General features: G+C 41.9%; 1 protein-coding gene across 1 annotated transcript; it reads right to left on the reverse strand.

Moving 5' to 3' along the window:
• Positions 1-200: 200 nt before the first annotated feature.
• On the reverse strand, positions 201-1,441 carry LOC129492655 (endogenous retrovirus group K member 7 Pro protein; the record flags this gene model as incomplete). The annotated part of the gene is made up of 1 exon (XM_055297877.2): positions 201-1,441. A coding segment is annotated over one exon (828 nt), but the record flags the coding sequence as incomplete, so codon positions are not given.
• Between the last annotated feature and the right edge of the window lie 13,585 nt (positions 1,442-15,026).

Here is a 15,026-nt window from a genome sequence, read left to right on the forward strand (position 1 = left end):
GCTTGCAGAAATGTGTAACAGTCAATTAATTTGTCTCTTGTTTCTACAGCACATAAAATATCATCAATATAGTGAATGATATAACAATCTGAAAATTTGTCTCTAACTGGTTGAAGGACTTGGCCTACGAAAGTTTGACAAATAGTTGGACTATTAAGCATTCCCTGAGGTAATACTTTCCACTGAAACCTGGTGGCTGGTTCTTTATTATTTATGGCTGGTATAGTAAAGGCAAATTTTTCACAATCTTGCTCTGCCAGAGGAATGGTAAAAAAGCAATCCTTAAGATCAATTATAATTAAAGGCCAGTCTTTTGGGATCATGGCCGGAGAGGGCAATCCAGGTTGGAGAGGCCCCATGGGTTGAATTACAGCGTTTATGGCTCTTAAGTCCATTAACATACGCCATTTGCCTGACTTTTTCTGAATTACAAATACAGGAGAATTCCAGGGTGAGAATGAAGGCTCAATGTGTCCCTTTTCTAATTGTTCCTTTGCTAATAAGTGTAAAGCCTCCAGTTTTTGCTTTGGTAGCGGCCACTGATTTACCCATACCGGTTTTTCTGCTTTCCAAGTTAATGGAATGGGTTTAGGAGGCTCTACAGTGGCCGCCCCTAAAAAGGATACCCTATTCCTTTTCTTTGTAGATTTTTCTTAGTCTCAATTGGGACTTTAATGCCATTTTCATTTTTTCCTAATCCCTTCCCTGGTATATATCCCATCTTAGTCATGATTTTTTGACTCATGGGGCTGTATAATGGAGCGGGCATAATGATTTCTGCACCCCATTGTTGTAACAAATCTCGACCCCATAGATTAACAGGAATTGAAGTAATCGTTGGCTGAACAGTACTTTCTTGATTATCTGGCCCTAAACAATGTAAAATCATTGTACTTTCATACACTTCTGAAGCTGTGCCTACGCCGACAAGTCTTGTTACAGCCTTTTGTTTAGGCCAATTTTTTGGCCACTGATTTAAAGCAATTACAGAGATATCTGCTCCTGTGTCTACCAACCCTTCAAACTGTTTTCCTTGAATAATGACCTTACACACAGGTCTGCTCTCAGAGACCAGACTTGCCCAGTATGCAGGCTTTCCTGCCAGATCAGTGCTTCCGAACCCTCCTGTTCTTTTTATCTCACTGTTTGCAATTTTAATATAAGGTAGGAGTAATAATTGAGCGATCCTGTCTCCTGGACTGGCACTCCAAGGAATCGAGGAACTAATAACCAATTGAATTTCGCCTTCATAGTCTGAATTAACCACACCAGTATGAATTTGAACTCCTTTTAGATTTAAACTTGATCTTCCTAAGATTAGTCCTACAGTCCCCTCAGGCAATGGGCCATATACCCCTGTGGGGATTTTTTGTGGAGGCTCCCCTGGAAGCAGAGAGACCGCTTGTAAAGTACACAAATCTACTGCTGCACTGCCACTTGTGGCGGGGGATACTTGCTGTATTGTGATAACTGGCTTAATCCCTGAGACACTTGCGACAGTGGGGGTTGTTGTTCCTGAAAACCCTGAGGAACAAAGGGTTGAATTTGGAACGCCCCAGTTTGTTGCGGGGCCTGAGGCTGGCCCCTCCTCTCGTTTCCCGACAGTGGTTGCCCATTTTTATCAAATTTAGAATGACATTGATTACCCCGATGATGTTTTCCCTTTTTACATCTTGGACATAGGCCAGGTGGCCCTTTATCTGTTGTTGTAGTAGCTTGAGTAGTTACATTTGGCTTATTTGTGACTAGGCAATTCTTTTTTAGATGACCAATTTGACCACAATTATAACATTTTCCCCCAAATGTTTTCACTTGTCCTCCTAAAGCAACTCCTGTGATTGCCTGAGCCATAAGCATAGCTTTATGCATAGCTCCTCCAATTCCATCGCATGCTTTAACATACTCTGAGATTACATCTGATCCTGCGGGAACCCTTCCTTTTAATGGCTTAATGGCTGATTGACAATCCGGATTGGCGTTTTCATATGCCATCAACTCCACTATGACTTTACGGGCATTCTCATCGGTAATTGACTTTTGAGCAGCATCTTGAAGTCTTGCTACAAAATCAGGGTATGGCTCTTTAGAGTCTTGTCTTATTGTATTAAAGGAAGGGCAGGCGGTTCCTGGGTCTTGGATTTTCTCCCAGGCCCTAAGGCAGATAGCCCTGATTTGCTCAATGGCCTCATTTGGCATTATTGCTTGTTGGTCAACAGTGCTCCAGTTTTGACCTATTCCTAATAGTTGATCTGCATCTATGTTAATTGGAGGATTGGCAGTCCTATTTCTTCGGACCTGTACTTGTGCCCCATCAATCCACCAAGTCTTAAATTGTAAAAATTGAGAGGGTGAGAGTGATGATTTTGCCAGAATCTCCCAATCATAAGGAATGAGTCTATGTCCATGAGCAATGGAATCTAACAATGTTCTCATGTAAGGAGAGTTGGGTCCATACTGTTTTACCCCTTCTTTCATCTCTTTTAGCATTTTTATAGAAAAGGACTGATATCTGGCTTCAGCTACAGGAGGCTCTCCCTCTTGGGCCCCTTCTCCAGGTGGTCTTGCTTCTAATATTACTGGGAATTGCCACGCCTCAATATCTCCCTGTTTTCTTGCCTCATCAATAATTTTATGTATTGCACTACCCTGTGTACTAGGCGGTGCTGTAGGATTAAGTCTCATGGTGGGCGGCTGAGGATATGGCACCCTGCCCTGTGGCACTGGAAATGCTCCTGGCTGTCCATACAGATTTTCTGGAGGCTGCCGATACTGCAGTTCAGCTGGCGGCCAGTATTGATAGGCTACAGGCGGCTGGATCTTACTTTCTACCTGCTGATATTGTGGACACTGTATTTGGATTGGCATTGCTGTGACAGAGACTCTATCTTTTCCTACTTGATCTTTTTTTGGAGTCTGTACTTGTTTAACCTGCATTTGAGGTTCTAAGGTTGCAGGCATCTGAGCTGTTGTAAGAGGAGTTGGCCCTCGTGGTTTAGACTCTGATGGCTCTGTCAATTCTGGATCTTTTTCTTCTAATTTTAACGTTTCAGGATATATTACCTCCTGTAATTGATTATTGTCAACATTTTGCATTGACCGAGCCATTACCGGCTCTGCTACACATTTACAGTGTGAACTTTCTTTTCTTTTCCGGGACTCTATCCCTGCCTCTTTTTCACAATCTACTGCACAGCTTTTAGGGACATCGGAAACTGGAACGCTATCTTCTTCTGTTTGCAGCGGTTCTAAAGCTACTTTAATAATGACCCAATCATTCCATACTGTAAGTGGAATGATTTTACCTTCCCTACTTGCTTGTTTTAATTCTTTGCCAATTTTTTCCCAATCTTTTAGATCTAAAGTTCCCTGTTCTGGAAACCATGGACAAAACTGTTCTATTGTTTGAAAGAGTGTATTTAGATTTTTGGTAGACACTTTAACTCCCCCTCTTTTTAAGAGAATTTTTATAAAGCTGCGATAAGAGGCATATTTACTTTTAGTTTGCCCCATTGTTACCCTAGGTTCTTCCGAGCGCACAAGCTTACCGCAAGGCTGACTGTAGACGTACTCGGGAGTCTCTCGTCGACTTGTCCTCAATGACCACGCTCTAGCGTACCTTCACCTTAGAGAAAAGCGCCTCCACGTTGGTCGCCAGATGAAGGGGTGGCCTGCCCCTCCACACCTGTGGGTGCTTCTTGTTAGGTGGGACGAAAGACTTGAGAAAAGGAATAAGACACAGAGACAAAGTGTAGAGAAGGAAAAGCGGGGCCCAGGGGACCGGTGCTGTGCTTACAGAGGACCCACACCGGCACCGGCCTCTGAGTTCCCTTGGTATTTATTCACAATTATCTTTACCATCACCGGTGCTGTGCTTTGAGATGTATATGCGAACCTCTCCATAAACCTTTTAGCAGTATTGCTCCAGCAAGCCCCATCTTATTCCTAAAGGCGGTTTTCACAATTATCTTTACCATCACCGGTGCTGTGCTTTGAGATGTTCCATCGCCCAGGGACGGGCAGAAGACAAATGTTTTTCTTTTTCTCTAGATTAAAGAGAATGGTGATGACCTTTAACCATAAGCAGCCTTTAGGCACTTGTTTAACAAAGCACATTCTGCACCACCCAAAATCCTTTTAACCTTAAGTCATCACAGCACATGTCTCTTGCAAGGACAAGGTTGGGGGTAGGGTCACAGATTAACAGCATCTCAAATACAGAACTAAATGGAGTCTCTTATGTCTACTTCCTTCTATATAGACACAGTAACAGGCTGATCTCTCTTTCTTTTCCCCACAGTAGTTAAGCCAGAGGAAAAAAAAAATTCCTTAACTTTTGGAGTTAAGGTCTAAAGAGAAGGAATGGGGATGAATGTCTGAACATAGACACCACAGGACTGGGATATGTCCAGCTTTTTCACTGATTATCTATCTATCTATCTATCTATCTGTCTGTCTGTCTACCTATTACTCATCTATTATCTGTCTATCTATCTATCTATCTATCTATCTATCTAGATATATAAGAACCTGATCTCCAAGTGTTGGGGACGGAAAATCAGAGATATCTATATGTCTGTGTCTATGTCTATCTCTATCTCTGTATGTATGTTAAGCTTCATTTCTAAATCTGTTTCTGTATCTATATACCAATATTTACATTTATACCTACACCACTATCTGTGTATATCTATACATTAATATTAATGTCTATAACAATAACACATCTACACTATAGTCATGTGCCACAATATGATGTCATTGTCAGTGATGGACCACATATACAGAGTGGCCCATACAATTATAATTACATATTTCTACTGTACCTTTTCTATGTTTCAATACACAAGTACTTACCACTGTGTCACGACTGCCTACAGTATTTAATACAGCAACAGGCTACACAGATTTGTAGCCTAGAAGCAATGGGCTATAGCATATCGCCTATATGTGTAGAAGACTATGCTCTGTGGGTTTGTGTAAGTACACTCTGAGTTCCCATAATAAATCACCTAACAATGCATTTCTCAGATGTATCTTGGTTGTTAAGTGATGCATGTCTCTATCTCTATCACTATCTCTGTCTCTATCTCTATCTCTATTTCCATCCACATCTATCTTCAGATTTCACTTCACAAAGCTTAGTTTGTCTATTTCTCACTGCGCTTGACATAGTAAGTACTCAACAAAATGTTAGATTCTTCCCTTCTTTGTCATAATTCAGAAAACTGAGCGATGAAAGTCAGAGAGAGAAAAGCCAGTGTGCCCACAAATTATCTGAGTTATAGAAAAATGTATTATTTCTTTCTCAAATATTTATTATAGAGGTACCGTGTACAGTTTTAGATACTATTGGAGATTAATTAAACTGAAAGAGATCCTACCCTGTTAGAGCATATCATTAAAGTACATCCTATGAAATCATTTTAAAGAACAATTTTCCGAACTGCTTAAAGTGCATTCTGAAAGCAATTCGACATCGTGGCTTTGAGAGGCAGCTGGGCTCCCCACTGTGTTCCCAGCTATATAGTGCCTTGAACAGCTCCTGCAACTAAGCTTTGACTTCACAAGATTTGGGACTGATAAAGCTATTTAATGACGCAACATACTTACTGTGTTATAGGGTATCCCAGAGTTACAGAGCCAGGGCTGGACGTTTGTCTCTTATCTACCAGCTGGGTCTTTGGTACTGTTCATGTCTCTGAACTTAAGCGCACAGTAGTAATACCTTCTTCCCAGCTTCTCATAAGGATTAGTGTGATAATTTACTTACTGGCACTGAATGAAGTGCACGGTAAGGACTCAATAAACGTTGAGGTACCTTTTAACTCCCATCAAATTCTGAAGCCAACCCCCTCCCCATTAGATGTTAACCATTTTTTTTTTTTAAAACTGTCACCTAGACTGGAGTGCAGTGGTGTGATCATAGCTCACTGCAGCCTCCATCTTCTGGGCTACAGTCATCCTCCTGCCTCAGCCTTTCAAGTACCTGGGACCACAGGCATGTATTACCATGCTTGGATAATTTTTTTTAGAAGGCATTCACTTTATAGAAAGTGAGCCAACTTCTGCATAGATAGAAAAGATTTCCTTCAAACACTCATCTCTGACTTTTTGCCTGTCTCCCACGGCTCACCACATTCAGAGCTGCCTGACACTAAACCAGTCCCATTTTACATGCCAGCCACTGTGCTAAACATATACATGTATGTTCCCATTTATTCCTCTCACCCAATATCACCATTGTCATTTTGCCTCTAAAATGAAGTGCCAAGAAGTTAAGTGACTTGTCCAAGGTCACTCAACTTATAAGTAGCATTGCCAGAACTTAAAATTGGATTTCACAGACACACACACAGAGAGAGACAGAGAGAGAGAGAGAGAGAGAAAGAAGCTGTCCTTCACCTCTGTCTTACCTGGTACTGTTTAGGACACAGCTGAGCTAGGTCCCGGGTAGGTATGGAAAAGGAGGTTGAGCTCTCTTTTGTAGGTTCAGTTCTCTCTGATCAGGTGATCCGCAGGATTGCGCACCCAGCAGAACTTGGCTTCTGGCCACAGCGGAGGGGGACCTTGAACAGAGAACTTGTTAGGAATAGGGCAATTCAGTAGGGGGAGGAGATGCTCAGGTAAAATAGGACAGAAACAATTACAGGCCTCCATGGAGAGATAATCAGTTAGAAAAACAAACTGTAGGCCGGGCGCGGTGGCTCACGCTTGTAATCCCAGCACTTTGGGAGGCCGAGGCGGGCGGATCATGAGGTCAGGAGATCGAGACCACGGTGAAACCCCGTCTCTACTAAAAATACAAAAAAATTAGCCGGGCGTAGTGGCGGGCGCCTGTAGTCCCAGCTACTCGGAGAGGCTGAGGCAGGAGAATGGCGTGAACCCGGGAGGCGGAGCTTGCAGTGAGCTGAGATTGTGCCACTGCACTCCAGCCTGGGCGATAGAGCGAGACTCCGTCTCAAAAAAAAAAAAAAAAAAAAAAAAAGAAAAACAAACCGTGTGGGCCAGGCGTGGTGGCTCACGCCTGTAATCACAGCACTTTGGGAGGCCGAGGTGGGCGGATCACGAGGTCAGGAGATGGAGACCATCCTGGCTAACACAGTGAAACCCCGTCTCTACTAAAAATACAAAAAATTAGCTGGGTGTGGTGGTGGGCGCCTGTAGTCCCAGCTACTCGGGCGGCTGAGGTGGGAGAATGGCGTGAACCTGGGAGGCGGAGCTTGCAGTGAGCCGAAATCATGCCACTGCACTCCAGCCTGGGTGACAGAGCAAGAATCCATTTCAAAAAAAAAAAAAAAGTAAAACAAACCATGTATACGAAGTCACCTCCAATTCCTATGGCACAGCTAGGGGTGTGAATGAACTAGATCCAATGGTGCATTTTCACTAATTCTCTGTGGCTAACCTGCTCCCCCTTCCCAGCCCTACATCCCCATAGTCTCCCTTAAATGACAGCTGAGAGGCAGTGTAGCCTAATAGATAAGAGCCTGGGCTCTGGAAGTCTGGAGGCAGAAATGTCTGAGTTTGAGCCTTAGGTCTGCCACTTAACCTCTGTGTCATCTTTGTGGACCTCCTTGCTCTGGGCCTCACCTCCCTTAATTGGTTTTTGGTTGCTTTTGAGATGGAATCTCGTGCTGTCACCCAGGCTGGAATGCAATGGCATGGTCTTGGCTCACTGCAACCTCCACCTCCCAGGTTTAAGTGTCTCTTGCCTCAGCCTCCCAAGTAGCTGGGATTATAGGTGCCCGCCACCACACCCAGTTAATTTTTGTATTTTTAATAGAGACAGGGTTTCATCACGTTGGCCAGGGTGGTCTTGAGCTCTTGACCTCAGGTGATCTGTGCGCCTCAGTCTCCTAAAGTGCTGGGATTACAGGCATGAGCCACAGAACCCAGCACCTACCTTATTTGTAAAATAGGAATGATAACAACAATATCTACCTCCCAGGGTATTTTCTTTGCTTCTTCATTTGTTTGTTAGAACTAGATGAAATAATGGATAAAAAGCATGTAGCACACAGTGCTGGGCATAGTTAATGTTGGCTCTTTTTATTCACTTGGGATTCTCAGAGGAACAATTTGGTATCCTGGTAAAATGCAGGGTCTTTCGAATCCCAAAGTCTTGAGCTTAAGTCCAACCTCAGGCACTCACAAGAAAGCTCTTGGGTGAACCATTTTCCTTTCAAAGCTTGGTCCTGTCATTTGTAAAATGAAGGAAGATTTGTTAATAAGACTTGTTGCATGGGGTCATTGAAAGGATTATGTGACACCAAGCCTGTAAAGCACCTGGACCAGGCATTTAGATGGAGGGTTGATAGTGATATTGCATTGGATAAACCAAGGTAGTCATAGGTAGCGGCTTGTACTATGACTTTTCCACTGGAGCCATTTTTGGGGCATTGTTAGAGAATGAGAGATCTCCAGTATTTTCATTGAATCTGGGAAGAAATTATTTCTTTTTTTTTTTTTTTTTTTTTTATTAATTTTTTTTGCATACAAAAACAATAAACATTTTCCAAAAATACATACAAACAGAAAGATGCATATCAAACATATTAGGAAGGTTGCACATGGGAAGTTGGGGAATAGAAATGGGGGGTGGGAGTTAAAATAAATGAGAGAGGGACTTTATATGGATCAGTGATAATAACTCAATCCTCTATTTGACAAAGAAGAGGGAGAAGGAAGAGGAAGAAAAAGGAAGTGGGATAACGGATCAGAAAGGGAGGAAAATAGAAAAAATTAGAGTATGACTCCAGGGTAGACCTGTTTTGTTGTCACTGAGTTGGTTGGTTGGTCTGTCTGTTGTATTCTTCATGTTTCGCCAAGTTGGCCAGACTGGTCTTGAACTCCTAGCCCGAAGTGATCAACCCGCCTCGCCCCCCAGAGTGCCGGGACCACAGGCGTGAGCCACCACGTCCAGCCCCCACATTGCTTCTGGCCTCCGTGGCAGACCTCCCAGACGGAGCGGCCAGGCAGAGGAGCTCCTCACTTCTACCCAGACACGGGGCGGCCGGGCAGAGGAGCTCCTCACTTCCCAGACGGGGCGGGAAGGCAGAGACGCTCCTCACTGGAAGAAATTATTTCTGATCAAAGTCATGGCTAAAGAATTCTGGAGACACCCAGGACATCCCTGACAGGACCGTGTGGCAAGCTATGATAGTTTGGGAGTTTAATGTTTAGCTTTCTGTGGCCAGTCACTGGAGAGGTGAGAAGCCAGGGCTAGTTGACTGGCCATGGTAAGCTAAACCTTAAACACCCAAAGCATCAAAGGACCAAAAAAAAAAAAAGAAGAAAAAAGAAACAAACAAAACAAACAATCAACAAAAAAAAACCTCTGTTACTAAAGCAGGAGGAGCAGCCACTTTTCGGAAAAGAATGGAGACAGGAGGAAAAGCTCTTGACACACTCTCTGCATCTCAGTAGGTGTCCCCTGTGGAACTGCAACATGAAGGTATGGACAAGAAGACAGGCTCTGGCACCAGGCAGCCTAGGCTTGAGTCTAGCTTTTACCAGTTACCAGCTCTGTGACATTGAGCAGATTTCTTATCCCTCTTTTCCTCAATTTTCTCATCTTTAACAAGAGGTATACAGCAAACAAAGGAAAACTCTCTAAACATTGTATGCATGCTCCTCTTTCATTTCCCAACCTCTCTTAAAGCTAGAGTGAGGCCATTAAACTTTAGTTCTGAACAATGAACTCCATGTGGAAGTGTTACAAGTCACTTCCGGCTTAGGGCATTTATTTAAGAGCAGGTATGAGTTTTCTGTACACTCTTCCCCTGATTCAATGCTCCTGGAAACCATATATGGAGATAGTGACATCATAAAATGGCAAAGTCTCTATCAGCCTTGTTCTCTGAGTGACTTCATGTAGCTAAATATCCTACCAACCTCAGCTTTTTGCACTTGCTATCCTCTGGTTATTATAGAAAACCTATGATACATTCATTCATTCAGTGGATATTTAAGGAACATCTTCTAGGTGTGCTTTGAACATGTAAGACAAGGTTGGTGCTCTCAAGATGTTTACATGCCTATGATAGAAAGGCAAAAGCCAATAAGCAAAAAGTCAAATAAGCAAGAGGATTTCAAGTGGTGATACTGTCAAAAAGAAAACAAAACAGGGCAGTATGATGGAGCGAGTGTGGGGAGGTGGCTAAGGATGTTCTCCCTTAAGAGGTGACATTTTGAGACCTGAAGGAGGAGAAGCAGCCAGCTAGGGAAAAAGAACTCCAGGCAAAAGGCACAGCAAGTGCAAAGCCTGAGGCTGACATTTTCAAGGCATAGGTGGGGGGCTGGGGTGGCAGATTACTGGGTGAGGAGAAGTGTAGTAAAGTGTGAGGTCAGAGACACAAGCAGGAGACATGCCGTTAAGGATCTTTATGGGCATAATAAGGAGTTTGGATTCTATTCTAAGTGCAATGGGTGGGTGCATGGGATTCTCATGAAGATTTTAAGAGGAAAGAGACATGATCCTATTAAGTAACTCATTTTCTTGGTGACTTGATTTTGAAATAAAGTAATACAGGAAAGTAAAACATTCAGAAAAAGAGGTCAGATTTGCATTTAGAAAGCCCGCTCTGGCAGTTCTGTGGAGAAGATATTTTAAGGAGGCAAGAATGGATGTGGGGATGCCAGTTGGGAGGCTACTGCAATAGACTAAACAAGTAATGATGGTGGCTCAGGTGAGAGTTATGGCACTGGAGATGGAGGTAAGCAGACGGATATGGGATAGATCTTTAAGATAACCTTAGGTGGACTTGCTGATGGTTTTGATAGGGAATGAATAAAAAGAATCAAGGGTGAATCTCAGCCTTTGACTTCTTCAATAATATAAATGGTAGGTCATAATTTATATATGAAAAAATGCTGAAAAGATTATATAGCATGTACAAAGTCACAGAGGCTGTAGAGGCAGGAATTGGACTTGAATCCTGATTTTATTTAAGCTAGTTTTTCCTGCTTATAGGCTGTCTCTATCCTATCTGCCATGCTTCTCCACACTCTGGAATTGATGACAATAGAAAATTCCAGTGTGATTTTATTTTTGTTCAACCATGCCGTATATATTGACCAATGACTTCCCCACTCATCTCAGATCCAGTATTGCATGGACTTATATACCATGGAAGGAGTGATTTGAAATAATGTTCGGAAGACACTTGACAATGTCTACCATACAGCAAGTGCTTTTCAAAGAGTGGCTGTTACAAATTTTTAAAAAGAAACTTCAGAGCCAGATAGACCAAACAGGAATCTTTTTTAAAAAAATTTTACTTTAAGTTCTGGGATGCATGTGCAGAACATGCAGGTCTGTTACACAGGTACACATGTGCCACGGTGGTTTGCTGCACCTATCAACCTGTCATCTAGGTTTTAAGCCCCACGTACATTAAGCATTTATCCTAATGCACTCCCTCACCTTCCTCCCCACCCCTTGACAGGCACTGGTGTATGATGTTCCCTTCCCTGTGTCCATGTTTTCTCATTGTTTAACTCCCACTTATCAGTGAGAACATGCAGTGTTTGGTTTTCTGTTCCTGTGTTAGTTTGCTGACAATGATGGCTTCCAGCTTCATCCATGTCCCTGCAAAGGACATGAACTCATTCTTTTTTATGGCTGCATAGTATTCCATGGTGTATATGTGCCACTTTTTCTTCATCCAGTCTATCATGGATGGGCATTCGGGTTGGTTCCAAGTCTTTGCTATTGTAAATAGTGCTGCAATAAATATACATGTGCATGTATCTTTATAGTAGAATGATTTCTAATCCTTTAGGTATATACCCAGTAATGGGATTGCTGGGTCAAATAGTGTTTCTGGTTCTAGGTCCTTGAGGAATCCCCACACTGTCTTCCACAATAACTGAACTAATTTACACTCCCACCAACAGTGTAAAAGTGTTCCCATTTCTCCACAGCTTTGCCAGCATCCGTTGTTTCCTGACTTTTCTTTTTTTATAAGACAGGGTCTTGTCCTGTTGCCCAGGCTGGAGTGCAATGGTGCAATCTTGACTCACTGCAACCTCCACCTCCCAGGTTCAAGCAATTCTTCTACCTCAGCCTCCCAAGTAGCTGGGATTACAGGCACGCACCACCACGCCTGGCTAATTTTTTGTATCTTTAGTAGAGATGGGGTTTCACCATGTTAGCCAGGCTGGTCTCAAACTCCTGACCTCGTGATCTGCCCACCTTGGCCTCCCAAATGTTTCCTGACTTTTTAATAATCACCATTCTGGCTAATGTGAGATGGTATCTCATTGTGATTTTGATTTGCATTTCTCTAATGACCAGTAATGAAGAGCTTTTTCTCATATGTTTGTTGGCTGAATAAATGTCTCCTTTTGAGAACTATCTGTTCATATCCTTTGCCTACTTTATGATGGGGTTGTTTGTTTTTGTTCTTATAAATTTGTTTCAGTTCCTTGTAGATTATGGATGTTAGCCCTTTGTCGGATGGGTAGATTGCAAACATTTTCTCCCATTCTGTAGGTTGCCTGTTCACTGTGATGCTAGTTTCTTTGGCTTTGTAGAGCTCTTTAGCTTAATTAGATCCCATTTGTCAATTTTGGCTTTTGTTGCAATTGCTTTTGGTGTTTTACTCATGAAGTCTTTGCCCACGCCTGTCTCCTGAATGGTATTGCCCAGGTTTTCTTCCAGGGCTTTTATGGTTTTGGGTTTTATATTTAAGTCTTTATTCCATCTTGAGTTAATTTTTGTATCAGGTGTAATGAAGGAGTCCAGTTTTAGTTTTCTGGGTATGGCTAGCCAGTTTTCCCAGCACCATTTATTAAATAGGGAATGCTTTTCCCACTGCTTGCTTTTGTCAGGTTTGTCAAAGATCAGGTGGCTGTAGATGTATGGTGTTATTTCTGAGGTCTCTGTTCTGTTCCATTGGTCTATATATCTATTTTGGCACCAGTACCATGCTGTTTTGGTTACAGTAGCCTTGCAGTATAGTTTGAAGTCAGGTAGCATGATGCCTCCAGGTTTGTTCTTTTTGCTTAGGATTGTCTTGGCTATATGGGCTCTTTTTTGTTCCATATGAAATTTAAAGTAGTTTTTTCTAATTCTGCAAAGAATGTCACTGGTAGCTTGATGGGAATAGCATTGAATCTACAAATTACTTTGGGCATCACATCATGACCATTTTCACGATATTGATTCTTCCTATCCATGAGCATGAAATGTTTTCCCATTTGTTTGTGTACTCCCTTGTTTTCTTGAGTAGTGGTTTGTAGCTCTGCTTGAAGACGTCCTTCACAGATTTTTTTTTTTTAAGACAGTCTCGCTCTGTCACCCAGGCTGGAGTGCAGTGGCATGATCTCAGCTCACTGTCACCTCTGCCTCCTGGGTCTGAAAAATTCTTCTGCCTCAGCCTTCTGAGTAGCTGGGACTACAGAAAAGTGCCATCATACCTGGCTAATTTTTGTATTTTTGGTAGAGATGGGGTTTCACCATGTTGGCCAGCCTAGTCTTGAACTTCTGATCTGAAGTGATCCACCTGCCTTGGCCTACCGAAGTGCTGGGATTATAGGCATTAGCCACAATGTCTGGCCAGAACTGGAATTATTGTTCTACCAGTTCTTAATATTAGGCCACACAGATATTGATAGTTATTGCAATGCTCTTCTTCTATTTCTTCATCTGAAAATGAGAAAAAATTGTAAAAGTTAAAAGAGATAATATATATAAACTACTTAGAACAGTGCCTGACACTTAGTGAGAGTATTATTATTACTATTATGTATTAGGACAGGGAAATGAAAAGATAGAAGAAATGACTACTTCTTAAGTACACATTGCCCAGTAAAATTTAGAAGCACAACCCCATTTACACATATATTAATGCTGTAAACTTGATATTTTTCTTTTCATTACAAAGATGAAGAAATTGAGACTCTCTGGGTTTAGGCAGCTATATAATATGGACCCAAATTTATTGAATGTTTGTTTCAGGCACTGTTTCCAGGCTTGTATATGTATTAATCATGTAATCTAAAACCTTATGTGGAAGGTACTATTATTACTACGTTTTTACTAATGAGAATATTGACATTCAAGAGTTTTAGCTACTTGTCCAGCCTCACAAAGCCAGAAAATGATAGAATGAGCGCTTCAACTTAGGTGTACCTGGATCTAAATTTTTAGCTTAGTCACCATGTTTAACTACTAGCACAAGTTCTTCCTAGGGCTAACTTAGAACTGAAAGCACACACAGGCCCTTGTAAATCATACTTTGTTTTGATTTCTAGAGTCAACATGTCAGAATTCCAGGAAGTGAAAATGCTTTGAGGCAGAATACAACTTAGCTTGAATCTCGAATACTGATTCCAATCCAAAATGCTCTCCTACACTGTCCTGAGAACTCTTAATATGTCTTATTAAAGACAAAAAAAGAAGAGGCATATAAAAGACATATTAAGAGTTCCCAAGACAATGTAGGAGAGTATAGAAGTATAGCCAAGTTATAAAACAAGATGTCTTCATAAAAGAGGATGATTTTGGAGTATAAAAGTATAGAGTATGAAAGTATAGCCAATTAAAGCCAAGTTATCAAAAAAGTATAGACAAGTTATCATAAAAGAGGATGATTTGGGAGTTGATTTTTCTAGGTAAGCTAAAATTCACATGCTCACAATGAGTATTGGTGGCACACATAAATCAAATAATTCACAACTAGAATTTAATTATAGGGCTTTCACTTCAAGTATCATCATCTTCAAGTATCTTGAAGTGAAATGTACTATGTAGTATTTTCCATAGGATCAATCTTTTGATAGGTACCAACTATAAGCCCTGGACAAAATATAAATAACAACTTCAGGGCTGGGCACGGTGGCTCACGCCTGTAATCCCAGCACTTTGGGAGGCCGAGGCGGGCGGATTACAAGGTCAGGAGATCGAGACCATTCCTGGCTAACACAGTGAAACCCTATCTCTACTGAAAATACAAACAAATTAGCCAGGCGTAGTGGTAGGCACCTGTAGTCCCAGCTACTCTGGAGGCTGAGGCAGGAGA

Source organism: Symphalangus syndactylus, chromosome 11, assembly GCF_028878055.3.
Source record: "Symphalangus syndactylus isolate Jambi chromosome 11, NHGRI_mSymSyn1-v2.1_pri, whole genome shotgun sequence".
In the NCBI taxonomy this organism is placed as follows: Eukaryota; Metazoa; Chordata; class Mammalia; order Primates; family Hylobatidae; genus Symphalangus; species Symphalangus syndactylus.